Source organism: Euwallacea fornicatus, chromosome 15 (genome assembly GCF_040115645.1).
Source record: "Euwallacea fornicatus isolate EFF26 chromosome 15, ASM4011564v1, whole genome shotgun sequence".
NCBI lineage: Eukaryota > Metazoa > Arthropoda > Insecta > Coleoptera > Curculionidae > Euwallacea > Euwallacea fornicatus.
This window is the reverse complement of record NC_089555.1, coordinates 3,053,020-3,068,306: the sequence shown is the minus strand read 5'-3', so window position 1 is coordinate 3,068,306 and position 15,287 is coordinate 3,053,020. Positions and strand designations below refer to the sequence as shown.

The following is a 15,287-nucleotide window of genomic DNA, read 5'->3' as shown; positions in this document are numbered from 1 at the left end:
GCAACGCCTTTTATTTGCGATTTTCATCGATAAAAACTGTTGGAAATTAGACGCTCTGCAGTTAATAGGATTTCGCTCTAGCTCGATCCGAGTTCTAATTTCTCTTTTAAACTGACATTGTTCGGTACGTTTTAATAGGAAAGGCGAATCGATGTATACATGTGTAAAGAAGATTTTAAAATCAAACAAACACCAATAAAGATATTTTTTATCCTTTCAGTTGCACCTCGCCCCGCGTGCGGCCGCTCGTCACAGTTTTCGCATCTTGATTACGTCCCACGAAAGGCGCAACGTCAGGTCAACGCATTCGATGTCCCACAAACTGCACAGTGGCTCCAACAGCCGCGTTTGTGATACAGCAAATTTCAAAACTTTGCTCAAAACAATAATCGAATTAAACGGAATTTTCCCGAATATACCAAATCGAAAAAAAAAATCGCTCGCAAAAAATGCAGCTCCGGTGCAAAACGAACAAAAAAAAAAACGTTTTTGCTGTTCGACCGGCAGAGTCCCTTGGATTTAAATCGACTTGTTCCGGAGGCTTTCCCATTCAAAAATATTATCCAGAATTTTTTCCGCATAAAAGATAATCAAACTTGACTTGTCTCATTTATAATTCTGGATGGACGGTTCTCAGCTGTTATTTACATTCAATGTCGTGTCCAAATTAAATGTATGACTTTTTCGGGTGCCGAATTTAAGCGGGCACTAGACGCAACAACTTCCCGAGTGGTCAAGTTGGAATGTGGCCTTTTCAGTACGAGCGATTTCTCCCTGAAAAAACCTAGACCCACTGAAATGCAATTTATTTTTCGAAACTTCCTAACAAGAACTTTGGCAACCAGGCCCTTGCATTCACGGCACTCACGGCATGCGGCCTCATTGAAGCTGCAACAAAAGACAAACGCGCTGTTGCCGATCACGCCCATCGGAGTAACGAGAGTATGGGCAGGTATACCCTTACCTAAATTGGAAGATAGGCAAGAGACTCCTGGGCTTCCCACGTTTAAGTTTCCTTTAGAGGAAAGAGTTAGGTTCGCACCTTCGCCTTTAGGGTTGATTAAACTTGTAATGAAGACGAATGCTCGATATTGGAGACATAAATCTACACCTCTAGTTTGATTTGTGTCTTTGGGAAACTGGTTACGCGATAAATCACTGAAGGGGCATTATCCGACAGTCCGGCCTGGGTGAGCGTGTAGACTTTATGAGGGTCGTGTCTGTAAGCCACAAACGAACTGTGGTTGTGTTGATCCACCTTAGTGAGTGAATATTATTTTTTGGGAGATTTATTGCAATGAGGGTGCGATAAAGTTTAGCTATAAAGGGGACCTTGGGTTCTACAAGAGATAGACTTGAAAGCTGAGCATACGGCGGAAGACGAGGTGATACAGGACGAAAAACAGGTCAGTTCTAGTTCTCGTAATCAAATTTCGTGTAAATGGAAGTTCAACGTAAGTAATTTCTGCATAACTTAAATCAGGACCTTGTTGGAACCCTCAACGATAAACAAAGGACCTCAGGAGTCGGTGGGTAACCAACAAAGACAAACTGTTTCAATTTAGTTTCGTGAACTGCAAACTTATATCCAGCAATTATTATTGTTATTCTGGATAAGGCGTAGCGACTACCGGAGGACCCAGAGCAATGAATCCCGGCAAAAGGCAGGTCGGAAATTAACTTGCTAATAAACGGTAGTAATGGCCTTAAAAAGGTGGTGATATTTCAGGGGTGTGCTCTATGGAAGAGCATAGAGCTTCCAAGGAGGAATCGTTGAAATTCATAATTTGAATTAGAAAAATTCTTCCCCTCTGACCTTTGAAAGACCATTGGAATTCGCACTCTCCAAAGGGGCATTCCACAGACAATTAGTCGTGCATTCGGGAGGATCGTTAAACGGGAATAACGGGATCCGGGAGCGGTGGGAACACGTGTTAAGATGATTTGTAATGGACATTGGAGGGGTCATAATAGCTTCGTTAAATAAATGCCAGTGGATTTTCTAATGGGTCATTTACCTACGTGTTATTATGTCCGGGAACGTATGGGATTATTTTTCAGGGCTTTAAATGTCATTTTGTGGAAGTGAATAATTGAAATTGCCCTTAGGGAGGGACCGACATTCAGCAAGATGGACTGTGCAGAAGCGGAGTTAGACAAGAAATTGAGCTGGCTATGAATTGATTAATAAAATAAACATGAACTTTTGGAGTAGATATGCCTCGAGCATAAAACATCGGGGCCACTTGATTAGGCCTCGAAACCCGGATTAACCCGATTTAATTAACGGATTATTTGAAAACATGGCGAAGTTACGTTTCAATGGATTTTATTTACAGGAAAAGGACAAAGGTGGGAATATTTGAAACGTGATTATGAATTTCGGATACAAATCAAATATTGGTAATGTGCACAAATAAAGACCAATTATGCCGAGCAAAAATATGTACCTAAAAGGGTGTTAAGTTCAGCGAAAATAGGCTATTGCGCGCCACTGATAACACCGAATTCTATATGAATCAATTTCCGTCTCATTTATCCTGTTTCTTATATTCAGCGGCACAACTTTCAGTTTTTAGATCGATTAAGATACGCGTTTAAGAAACACGAGACGGTAGAGCATGTTAAATAATTAAATTTTCATACTACCTAAAAATACGTATCTCCCACACCAACGAGTTTCGCACTGAATAGTCCTTCATGTATTGTGGATAAATGGCAAAATTTACAAATGAACTCGTCCAGAGGCAGTGGCGTGGCAGGAGCATATTTGAAAACCCGAGATAACATAGCTATATAAACTTCTATAAAAGATAGATTCGGAACATTTTTCCTGTCCTACTTCTGCTCCAATAAATTCGAGCTGAATAATCCCACATGCATTGTGAATAAATGGTTAAATTTGCAACTTAATTCATCGAGAGGCAGCGGCGTGTTGAGGCCGCATTTGACATCCCCAGAAAGCAGAATTTCATGTTACGGAGCCTAAAACGAGACAATTTACAACTTACTTTACCAATGAAATTTACATTGAGGATTCCCCTAACTTATTACTTTAAAAATCCTCTGCATATTCAGAAATTCTTGTTTTTTTTGGCGGGCCTCAGAGAATGCCTCAGTATATCATCTCTTTTTCTCTTGAGAATGTGTTAGTTCGACCCTTTTCATAATCTGAGCCATAACACTGTCATATTAAGATTGATGTATAACATGAATTTCCACTCATTTTAGCCCCTCAAACAGCATTACTTTACTCTCTAGACCCCTGGAGATTCCGTACTTACACCGATAAGGGACATGAGTTTTCAAAGCCTGCATCGCGAATAGTCTTCCCCATACCAAACAAACATCTCCCAAGTTTCTCTCCCTTGATGGATGTGCCGGTAAATTAATCATAAGAAAATAAGGAGTCGGATGGTCGTAGTTCGAGGAGCCAAAAGATTGCGAGGCTCAACTCATTAACACGCGTTCTATACAATGCTACCGACTCCCGAGGAAATTAATCAGGGAACGTTTAGAAAGGTGACAGGGCAGCTAACATTAATCAGAATATAATTCTATTATTGCCATCCGTTGAACTGAACCATGCCCGGTTTGTCTCAAATAATTCCCCTCTGTTTAGTCAAGGAGTCTTTGGTGGCTGGCAATTACCACAGCATGCATGCGGTCGGAATTAAGAAGAGAATAAATGATTAAAGAGAGAATTTATTTAGTGCTTCGGGGAAATTTATGTTATTGCAAGGAAACACTTAACTGGAGAATGGAGAACTAGAGAAACCCCAGCTTATTCCATTATAGAGATGTATTAAATAGCCTGTAAATCACATCAAAACACACCCTTGAGGGGACTTCCAAGACTATATTGATCAACAACAATTTATTACACAATTTTAAATTTATGTGCAGTCAAGTGCTGTATTCAATGAATAATTTCTGTAATTCCCCGCGATCGCCAGTCCTTTGGTGAAATGCTGAGAATTCGGGAAAAACGATGTTGCGACTGTATGAATCGCCGGGGCATACCTGCGAAAAGTGCTCAAAATCTCTTTTCGACATACAGGGTGTCCCTAAAATGACTGTACAACTCAAAATTACTTCGCCAACAGTGAAGCGTTTTACTTACTATATCTCATAACTTAGCTATATCCAGTGTTGTTTCGTTATGCCGCTGGAGAGTGCCGAAGTTCTGAAATTAATGTCGTTTTTTCGAAATAATTGCTAAAAGCTTGTATCGATTTTCACTAATTTTGGAACTCGGAATTACCACATAAGTTAGCATGTTTTTCTCACGGGTGGAAATATTAAAAATAGCGCGGGGTTGATAAATGAAAGTTCGTAGTTTTATTGCCCCCTGTACGATTGATTCAAATTTTTTTCTCCGCCACTAACTGACTTTTTTGCACCTTTTTCTCCTAGGTAAAAAAAATGTTTGCCAGACATCGTTTTTCTGGAAAAAAAAGAATTTGGGATAGTTGGAATTCATCGTTGTTGTCAGTCGGAACGAAAACGTGAAAAAGATAAATTTTCACTGAGCACCAACTTAGTTAAACTCATAAGAAATGTTCAAAACGTAGATCGTTTTCCTGAAGACATAAATAAATTCCTTTCAAAAAATTAATCTCTACTTTGGCCATCGTGCCGAGCTTTGTTTCAATATTGTTTTCACCCTAATGATGAAGTGCTAGCTATTGTAAATAATTTTTTTTATAGAGAGACTCTAGGTCCGAGGGAAATTTTACAAAAGACAATAACGTTTCAAAACAAAATCAGCTACTAGTAGAGCGAAAATTAAAGTCATTCGTACAAGGGGTCACAAAAATATAAACTTTTTATTTACAAACTACGCGCCATTTTCATATTTCCATACATTAAAAAGAGTTCTTGTTTACATTAAAAGGCGACAATTTACATGGTAACTTTTGGTTCCCAATTTAGTGAAAATCAATACAACCGTTTAGCAATTAATTTAAAAAACCGACACTAATTTGAAAACTTTGACGTCGTGTAACGACTAAGCGAAACAACAGTGGATATAGGTAAATTGGCCTAAAACGCCTTATTTTCGATTATGCAATTTTTAGTCGAGAGTTATACAGTTACTTCAGAGACACCTTGTATAAATAACCGCCCTACCTCCCATAATCGCTGGAAGTGGTCCTGTAAAATGGATGCTGCCGACGTCTCTGAATTCCATATCCCAGGACCGAGGTATTGACCCGGAGCACTGGGTGTGCCTCAGGGTCAGGATGGATTACCATTGCAAGCACAATACTCTAGAGAAGCTTATACTGACGTGGAGGTATTAAGAACCAGAAAGAATTTGCCATTATCGATCAAACGTCGTCAAGAGAGACCGCAGGAAAAGGTTTCCCCATGGACTGTGCATTTTCAAATGAGCTAGATCAAGATTGTTTTGCCAAATTGCAATGTTTGGTACAAACTACATACAAGATAAACTATACGTTATCAGTCGGACGTTGTGTCTAAAAAATAAAATTAAAGTCAATTCTGTTTGGTCGGGAATTCCACGTAACTGCTGTAAACATGGTAAAAATGCGAAGCTCTGGAAACCAAATTAAATTGCAAAAAGCTACCTTTGAGCTAATATTATGGAATCCAGGCAGGGAAAATTTAAAATTTTTTATCAGACATAACAATGTGTTGTTCATGGTAGCTCTTTGGATATATTACGTACCATAAATCAAATTTAAATATTTTTTTATGTAACTTTGAGACTTCCCAATCGTCAACAACCAGTGAATTAGCTTGTTCCTTGGGCAATAATTTTTAATATGGTGCACTCGAGGAAATACATTTGAAATGAGTTCACGTTCAGCAATCTGATCCTAATATAACACTGGTTATTTTACCCGCAACGAACCAAATTTCGACTTTTTTAAATTGAACTTTCTATTCTTTAAATATGCATGAGTCAATAGCGGAGCTCATCCTAAACGCAGTTTTGAATTTACGAAAATGGATTTCTCATCAGGTGCTAGAATTAACACGCCTCATTCGAGCACCTGATACCCCATCGATTATTTGACGCTCAATAAGCTATATTTCAGAGTTTTTAAATTGGATTTCTCACTCTTGGAATTTCCGCGAGCTAGTGGCGTAGTATTCCCTCTAAGTACAGTTTTATTATTATAAAAATCGTTTCTGTATGCAATAAATACGAGGTTTCACCCTCGAAAATGTGCGTTCGATACGCCTCTGGTTATGCGCACGCTGCTTGTGATTAATCAAAATTCGGTAGTATTGAAATATATCTACTTACCCATATCTAAATAACGGTCGAAAACCTTAAAAATGTTAAACATGGAAATATTTTGGGAAAGGACTCTAAAGATTAAAATGATAAAAAAAATTCTTAGGAACATATGTCAAAAATTGTTGAACGATATGCAGGGGTTCCTTCCTTGGAGGTTGGAGATACCACCCGCGATTATTGTACTCGAGCGCTTACACGCGAGCACTACTTGTAATACTTGTCGGTTCGAAGTACCGATGTTGTACTTCTGGTTACGAGAATCCAGGACGGACTAAATACCTGCCTAGCAAGGTAAACACGTAGGATCTTCCGAAAGTCGTGGAATTAGGACAACCCTTTCAACATTAACACGGTTTATTGAATGACTTGTAGCACATAGGCATGATTAAAACTTAGTCGAAGAAATACAGGATTGGATGATCGCGATTCCGATGAAGAGTATGAACTATGATTGAGGACTGGCGATGTATCGATTCGCCTTCAACTGATGAGAGTGACAATAGTGATAATAATAATAATGCTTCCCAGCTTCTCCCAGCCCTTAAGTACTGAAAGCTGATGGTCAGCAGACATAGGCGTACTCTTAGTCGGAGCGCATTCCAGCCGAAGAATGCCCATTTCGCCAAGCCTGACGGCCAATGGGCAGATTATCCCGTGACCCGAATATTGCCTTAATCCCGAACGGAACGTGATGGCACCCCCAATTACGACCACCGCCAAAGGTAATAGTGGGGATTTCCTCTACCCAAGAACCACCTCCGATGGACATTTATGACTTAAATACCTCGCAATTTAGCTTTTAGAAAAAGTACAAAGGACGAGGGATTTGAACCATTTCTAGTGAATCTAATGGATCGCGACATCTGGGAGGCGACAAATGTAAAATGTGCAGGGGCGCAACTTGGGGTTTTAACTTGATCGATGAAGACTTGGTTCACTAAGTCTTAGCAAAAATTACTTCTTGAAAAGCTTAGAACGCCTTAAAAAGAAAATTTCGAAAACGCATTTTTCGCAATATTTTCGAAACGATTTGCGCTAAAATTGTAATATTCGATATACTTTAATAAGCTAAAATGACAACATTTTTTTTGTGTTTGTAATTACACAATTTAGTCAGGAGTGTCACGTTCTACGTAAGTGTTGTCCTAACTTTTTCGTTTATGACATTTCTTAGTTTTGGAATTGAAATTACTAAACCGGAAATTTTTTTTAGCAAAAAAGACCTCTCCTTTCATCTAGTTAATATAGACCATTAAAAAAAAGAGTTTTTGTAAGCCGATGCACGATTACATAGACGTTGAAATCGGGCAAGAAAATAATTAGAGGGTACATTACAATGAAGGGGTGACATTTTTAACATTTTTTGCGAATAAGTAATAAATACTTTATAATATAAAGACTTATTATTGCTCGCTACTAAAAAATGTCTATTACAAGGATGCCGACCATGTTTATTAAGATGTATTTCGATGTTCATGTGATCGTGCATCGCTTTATAAAAATTCAAGTTTCTAGAAAAACAGTAATTTGATTTGAAAAAACTAGAAATGTCACAAATGCAAAGTTACCGCGACATTTACGTAGGAGACCCTCTGTACGTGACGCCCCTGACTACAATCTGCAATTATTAACACAAAAATATTTTTCCATTCGAACTTATTAAATTATACCGAATTTCCTAATTTGAACGGAAATGGTTAAGGGGTTCTAGCTCCTTCAAGAAGTAATTTTTGAGATATATTTCTACGAACTTTTATATCATTTTGATCTCTATGATCACTTCCCAAAATATTTCGATTTTACTTCCAGGCACCCTCCATAATACATACTCTTCGCCATTTGGACAAAAAACATCCAATAAATATACGAACCATGTCCCAAGCTATATCCACCAAAATGTCAAGGATATTTTTAATCTCGCATTAGCTTCAAGTTTCAGGTTTGGTAAACATAAAGTCGATTCATCTTCCAGCATTTTCTGAAAATCTTGAATATATAACCCATAGTTTACGCGCAAATGCGGTGCGAAACCTCAAAATTGCAAATTAAAATTCATCTTACCATCCCAAAAGAATGGTTGAGTTTGGTTGAGAATTCCCCATACCTCTGTGACTTAAACATGAGCAAATAGCATAATTCTAGAAACCTGTTTAAATTGCAAAAGGGAACACTTTTTGAACTCATGTTCAAGGCAGGGCATGTTCATTCTCTTTCATCAGGCATGTTCATTCAACTCACGCCCTTCATCTGTCTGAATATGAGAGCGTTTAGAAAAATGAATTTCGTCGTACCGTAGAAAACACTTCCTGTAATTTAGTACAGGAGTTTTGCGGTTTTGATGGTCATGAATCACTTTTAAAACGTCAGCTTTTCATTTGCAGATGTAGAGACGTCTTTCAGACATTCTTAAGGCCACTGCAATGCATGGAAACCCTAAAAAGTTCTTGTGATTTTACTTGTGAACGTTAAATATCCTGCGTAACGTGGATTAAGTTTGTCCACTGGAAAATAGAACAACTCGTGCTCTAGTGTATATCGGAGGCGAAACTTAATTCCTGAAGTTCTGGAACAATTCCGGGCTTGCATATTATATCGGCAAACCCGAAAGTCACGCTCCGATCGAGTTTCGAGTCCTCCATAATCGATTGATATAGTTTTAGCCGGATACGTATTATATCGGTTTGCAGGTCAGACCTTCGTCAAATAACGCAACCCTATAAATCTTCAATGTCAGTCCGATTATTAAAACTTCATCTAAAATCGCGGGGCCATTAGAGAGCTCCGAAAGGGGCATTAAGGCAAAACAATGGTTCTATCTGGCGGGATCTTTTATCAGGACAAATATAAACGTATTATAAATGCAAGGCGTGTAACCTCAGCAAGAAGCGATATATAGTATAACTTAGCAAACACAAACAATATATTTAAAGGGATACGAGTTTAAACACCTTGGGGTTGAAGCATAGCGCCCTGGGAAATTATGCTGATAGTGTTTGTCTGCGGAATTGAGGGTATGTTTTATATGTAGACCCTTCGAAGAGCATGGTTCTTATTACATTGAGGAGCCTATAAGGAACCTCAAGTTATGAAGAACATTTCTCAATTGAAAAAAAAAACCGCCAAAGGAATTTTCTGCCACCGTTTCCTTCGGCTTGCATATGAACGGTATTGGGATATAACCGAGAGGGAGAGATCTCCCTTAAATTGCAAAATCGATAGGGTAAAACGATGGAACGTGAACCCACTAATTTAAACCCAAACGTACAATTCCCGATGTCGTAAATTAGAGAAATTGAAATAAATTAAATTGGCTCGAAAAGATGAGGCAGCACTATGTTTTATTGGGGTGCCGAAATTTACAGCGCGTCATAAATTTGAATACCCCTCGATTATTAAATCCCGAAAATATGATTTCCATTTAAAGTGAAGGATTTAGGGCGTTGGGAATTAATTTTTGGTGGCTTCTATTTGCCCTGGGTACGATTTTTGTCATAGGCGAAAAAGCGGAGATCCATAAAATATGACTTTTACACCCTTCTTATTCGTTCCCATGATCCGTAATCAAGAGCGAGGCCGTAAAGGGTCCTAGTTATTGAAAAGTGATGAAGTGTTAAATTTACGAAAAACTGACCTTTTTCTTAGGGAGTTCTCCCTCTTGCACCATTAAGCTCCTTTAAGTTTGCAGGAAGTCGGAGATAACATTCCTTTCGGCGGATGGAAAAAAGTTACATAGCTCTACGTTTTTAGTTTGAAATCGACGTTTTGCTGATGGCATTGCTGCAGCAAAATAAACTAAAAATTTTATTATATTCTAGACATATTTTACTTCTTGAGACTCGAGACTCATAAAATGACCCTTCAGACTACAAAAGACCCATGGAGAGTGTGAGCGAAGCTATGACGAACTACATATTAACTCTGATTTTCAGTATCCTTCATTTTATTTATTGTGTTCAGTGAGTCGTTAGACATTATTAGAAGTCCTCCATAACCCGACAACCCTGCAGCAGCCCACAAGGTAATATCAACAGCAAGCTGTGTTCCTCGTACCCATGTGTCTGTCAGACAGGACCACCATGCTGACTGGACAAACGAGCTGTGCCCGGTTACAATTTACGACAAACCCTAGGGCGAGAACTATATGGTGTGTAGGTGACCAGGAGAAAAAGTGGAAAATTAACGAACACATTTTTCCAGAAACCTCTACTTCCTCGTCTAAGAGACCAAGGGACGTACTAAAGCTTCGGTTGTGCAGTCGCATATAGCTTGTAGAGCCAATTAATCTGAGCTAATTTTTAACGAAATTTCGAAGCTCTTTAACGTGCTTTTTAAAGGTTTAATCAACAAGAGATTTTGTTAGTGGGCCTGAGTGACGTATTTACAGCCCAAAAGTCTTGGAAGGGCAATTTCAGACATTCTCAATATCTCTATATCTCGGAGCATAGAGATTATTTTTTTAACACGATTTTTGACATCGAGGAGTGTCCGGGACTCTTCTCAAGTGGCTAGGTTGACTAGGTTTACCCCAAATATACAGGGTGAGTGGGGAGGATCGTGCCAAACTTCAGGAGCGTGTTGTACATGAAAAATAAATGTAAAAAAACTCAAATGTTGTTATCCGATTTTTGTTTGTTTACAAGTTATAGCGTAAATAAAATTAAAACATAAAGGTTAAGCAACATTTAGACGAAACGTTTCCTGGACGTTGGATTGGTCGTGGTGGCCCTATTAGTTGGCCTCCAAGAACTCCAGACCTCACACCACTAGACTACTGTTTGTGGGGTTGGTTTAAAACTGAAGTGTACAGAGTAAAAGTGGACACTCAAGATGCATTGCAGCTGCAGCATTAGAAATGCTGCAGCTGCTATTAAAGAAAGACATGAAACAATCAGGAGCGCAATGATTGCTCTTCATAGACGAAGCCGAAAATGTTTAGAAGTTAATAGTAATATTTTTTAACATTTACTATGATATCCAAACGTTAATTTATGGAATTTCTTATGAAAATTATAATTTTTTTAAATTTTATGTTTTCATTTTATTTACGCTATAACTTGTAAACAAACGAAAATCGGATAACAACATTTGAGTTTTTTTACATTTATTTTTCATGTACAACACGCTCCTGAAGTTTGGCACGATCCTCCCGACTCACCCTGTATTCCGAAACGTTCATAGAGATCAAAAATTTGAAAAAATTATTTTTAACCAGTAAATATCGGTTTTCCCGTCGAAGTATTATTCCAGTAATTCCGAATCGATGGTGTATAATAGAAAATATTATACGAAATATCTTGAAGCAGTATACGTGCATGCGTTACGTATTTAAATTTGGCAGAATATAAGCCTTTGAGCGGATATTTGGGAATAAACCGTACAATATGCAGCAAAAGTAGCTTTTAAATTTTGATATAACTTCCCTTTTGGAATACATGAATATATGAATGAGGAAATGGAAGGAGTAACTGGGGAATTCATAAAAATAATTGCCAAAACGGTATTAGAAGTTTCATATTCGTATTCGTTGTTATTAATTTGGAGAGCAACTCGTTTGATCATTTCAATGCCTCGTTCGTGTAGGTATAGTTCAGATCAATACAGTCCTGTCTAGAGAAATAACATGGAGAGATTTACGTGGCTTTAAAGGAAACCCACTACCATTTAAGTCGGCAATAAATTACGAAGCTTGCAGTTTTCTTCCGCGAGTCTATTGCAACTTTATGCAACGCTATTAGGAAATAACGCTAAATGGACCGATATTTCCTTGGGTTGTGCATCCGTCATATGAAATTCCAGAAGTTTGGAGGCTTAATATCTCTCGAATGGTAAAAATGCCGATTCGTTTCATATCGAACAGGAGGTATTCATCGTAAGAAAAATTTTTGCTGAGGTGGAAGAAGGCAGACGAAACTTTGCATGAATGACATCCCACATAAACCTGTTCACGTATTAAAAAACATTTTCCCTTAGACTGGCTTTTACGGGCAGCAGAGCTGACAACTCGAAGACGTGAACTTTGGCCCTTGACGCTATTTAACCTACGGCAATATTTTCCAAATTTTTTCCGGTTCTTGTTTATGACGAGTCTTATCCAGAAAGTATCCGTCAAAATCGGGGAATGATGATGGATGTGCCCTGAACACGAAGCGATGGAGCAACTCCGATATGGCCAGTCGGTAATGCAGGGCCACTTAGGAAGGGCTGATGGATAGGACATGCGATGCAGCGATATCAATAGGAAAAATGAGAACTTGCTCGACATAAAGAGTTTATTTACCCAATGATTTATGTAATATGAAACTGGGGTGGAAATGACCTCAAGTTTCGGTGTGTCATTTTACGAGTTTGGGAGAGGAATGAAAAATTTAACTTCGCCTCGATCGAAATTTACTTGAGAGTCTTTTTCTAAACGTACCCGACCTGCAAAAGACGCCAAACTAAACATTTAACCCTATAGAATAAACCCTGCTTTTACCAAATGACTAAGTTTACTTTGAGCCTCAACTGTCCAAAGCATCCCCCAAACAAGATTATTAGGGTTTTGTCACCTTCAACGTCCAACACCGCTAAGATCCCAAATATTAGCACTTAAAACTTTCCAAACATTTTTGTGTTTGGAAGCTCTCCTTTACACCTCCCTCCCCCTCTCTTCCATATGTCCGATACCTTATTATACAAGTTTAGGTTATATATATAGGATATGAAGGGATTCTGAAGGGGTCCTTAGTGTGATGCCTGGGATGGACAGCGACAAAAACGTGTTTTATTGACCGAAGGGGGATAGTTCGCTGAAATTCGCCACTGTAAATGTAGTTGCAGGACAGAAAGTAGTATCAAAAATTATTGTCCTGAAAAGTTTAAGAAATATAATGGGTGATCTATATGTTGAATTTTAGATAGAACAAGGCAGGGAAATAAATCAGTAATATTGAAATTGGCTCAGCACGTTTTTGTTGGAGGCTCTGAAACGTTAAAACTAATAGAAACAGCTATAGTCAGATACGCCTACGTTAGAAATGATTCCTTTAAAATAACAGTATCTGGGGCTTTCTGTTTCAGAACTTCAACTTTTGGACGTAAGAAGTCGAAAAGACATATTTAAATTTCTACTAATTCCAAGCTGGTAAGCTCCCGTTTCGGGTTCTGAAACTCCAAAACTGGCAGAGACGAATAAAGACACGTATACAATTATTCACCCCCCTTAATTGCAGTATAAATTTACCTAGAAATATATAGAGGGTGTTCCTTCGCAAGAATTGAATTTTTTAGAGAAATCGTGCAATTAATGTTGACTAAACCTTTCCCCTTCAAACCCTCACAACAAGTTATGGTGGTTTGTCGAACAGTACTCCTAACTATCGACGTTTCGCTATATATTGCAACATCCCCGGGACACATGCATGCATAATTCTCAACTTCTGGACCCCCTCAGTATATTTGATGTCTTTATAGCTCCGATTTGAACGTAAGTCGGAAACTGCTAGTTTTTGTCAACAGTCAAAATTCTTATCATACGAGGTTATAAGGACATAAAGGGATTTCGAAAGGGTCCTAAATGCCATGTGTAAATACCTCGGATGGGCGGCGATAAAAGTGTGTTTTATTGACTGAAGGGAGATTGTTCCCCAAAGCTGACTATATTGCCCTATTGAACACGTAACCGGAACGATATTTTGTCGTATAAACGCAGCCACTTTTTGTTTTTACTGGGTATGTGTAAGCAACCAAGCATGCAGGTGGCAAATACGAAGTCGTTGCTAGATTTACCGCGAACATATTCGCGAATTTTTCTGACCTAAAATCGCCAATTTCAGCAAAATTCCCATGATTTTGTTCCTTTAACCAAAGCCCGTGATTAAGCAGTAAACCCTTCGTTTAAACGGTTGTTTATTGCCGCAGGAAAAATTGCATTATTCATCGGAATATTAAACACAGAATGGGATAGGACTGGCAACAAACAAGACGTGCAGCTAGATAGATGAATCCAGACTCACAGAGCCATAAATCAAAGCCCGATTGACATGAGTTATATTTCTGTGGCAATATTGGCTTTTAATATCGACAGAAAAACAACAAATGATACCCATGGAAGGCGATATACCGATCGGTCGGTTTTTATTCCCCTCTTCATGTTTTTCAATCCCAATTTGCATGATTAATCATTTGCAGTTTCTTGAATTAATTTTCTGAGTATTTTTCTTTAAAATTTTAATTCGGTGTCAAAGACCCAGAATGCCTACCTAAAACCAATATTTGGCCTTCCATTTAACACCTAACAAGCCGCTCAAATACCGGCGAACTGTGCGTAATACGGTATAATTTCGAAACTTTAGCGCAAAGGTGCATGTTTTAGTTACTTTTCAGGAAGAAATGTTTTAGTTTCGGCTACGAAAATATTACCAGACAAAATGGTGAGAAACTCAGTGTTAATTCTCCTGCAGCTAACTCTTAATTTTAGGTCTCACTACGACTGCTCATCGTACTAGCTGCTCTCCAACTAATTACGCTACAGGCTAGTCACAGAGAGAAGAGATACCTCTTGTTCCCCTTTCAAGGAACTTTTAAGGTGCTGCATCTAGCGGCCCAATAACGCTGAGATCTTAAAATTACCTTGTAGACAGTCTACAGTTTTGCCCTTCCGTGGAAATTGGGCCCGAAACAAGAAATGGGAGTGGGGTGGAACTTCCAGTTTCAATATCCCTTACCCTACAACACCACCGCTATTTCCAGTTACCCTCCCTACCTTCCCAGGAACAATCGAGACAAGAGAGAACTAGATGAAGGGACGATGTTCAGCGACAGAACCGTTTTTTATCATTACGTTGAAGATTTCCTTGACAAGTAAGTTTTAATAGGTTTTAAAGGCAACTAACGCAAATTTACAGACAAGAAATAAACGGACGCCAATGCCTACTTAAAACAATATGCGAAAATGCCGATTTTACGCATTTCGATGACGATGGCGGACTGCTGGGGCAGATTTTGCATGTGTTTCTCACGTAAGTTCCGTGTG

General features: G+C 38.6%; 1 protein-coding gene across 2 annotated transcripts in view; it reads left to right on the top strand.

Moving 5' to 3' along the window:
• LOC136343739 (uncharacterized) overlaps positions 1–15,287 on the top strand; it is a 70,252-nt gene that overhangs the window by 42,258 nt on the left and 12,707 nt on the right. Inside the window, exons 1-4 of one of the 2 annotated variants that reach the window (XM_066290664.1) lie at positions 14,443–14,685; positions 14,733–14,840; positions 14,892–15,115; positions 15,160–15,273. In XM_066290664.1, coding sequence (XP_066146761.1) covers positions 14,683–14,685; positions 14,733–14,840; positions 14,892–15,115; positions 15,160–15,273 — 449 coding nt within the window. In that variant the 5' untranslated portion in view covers positions 14,443–14,682. Of the gene's footprint in view, positions 1–14,442; positions 14,686–14,732; positions 14,841–14,891; positions 15,116–15,159; positions 15,274–15,287 lie in introns of those variants that run through there. The other variant, XM_066290663.1, reaches the window with a different exon arrangement.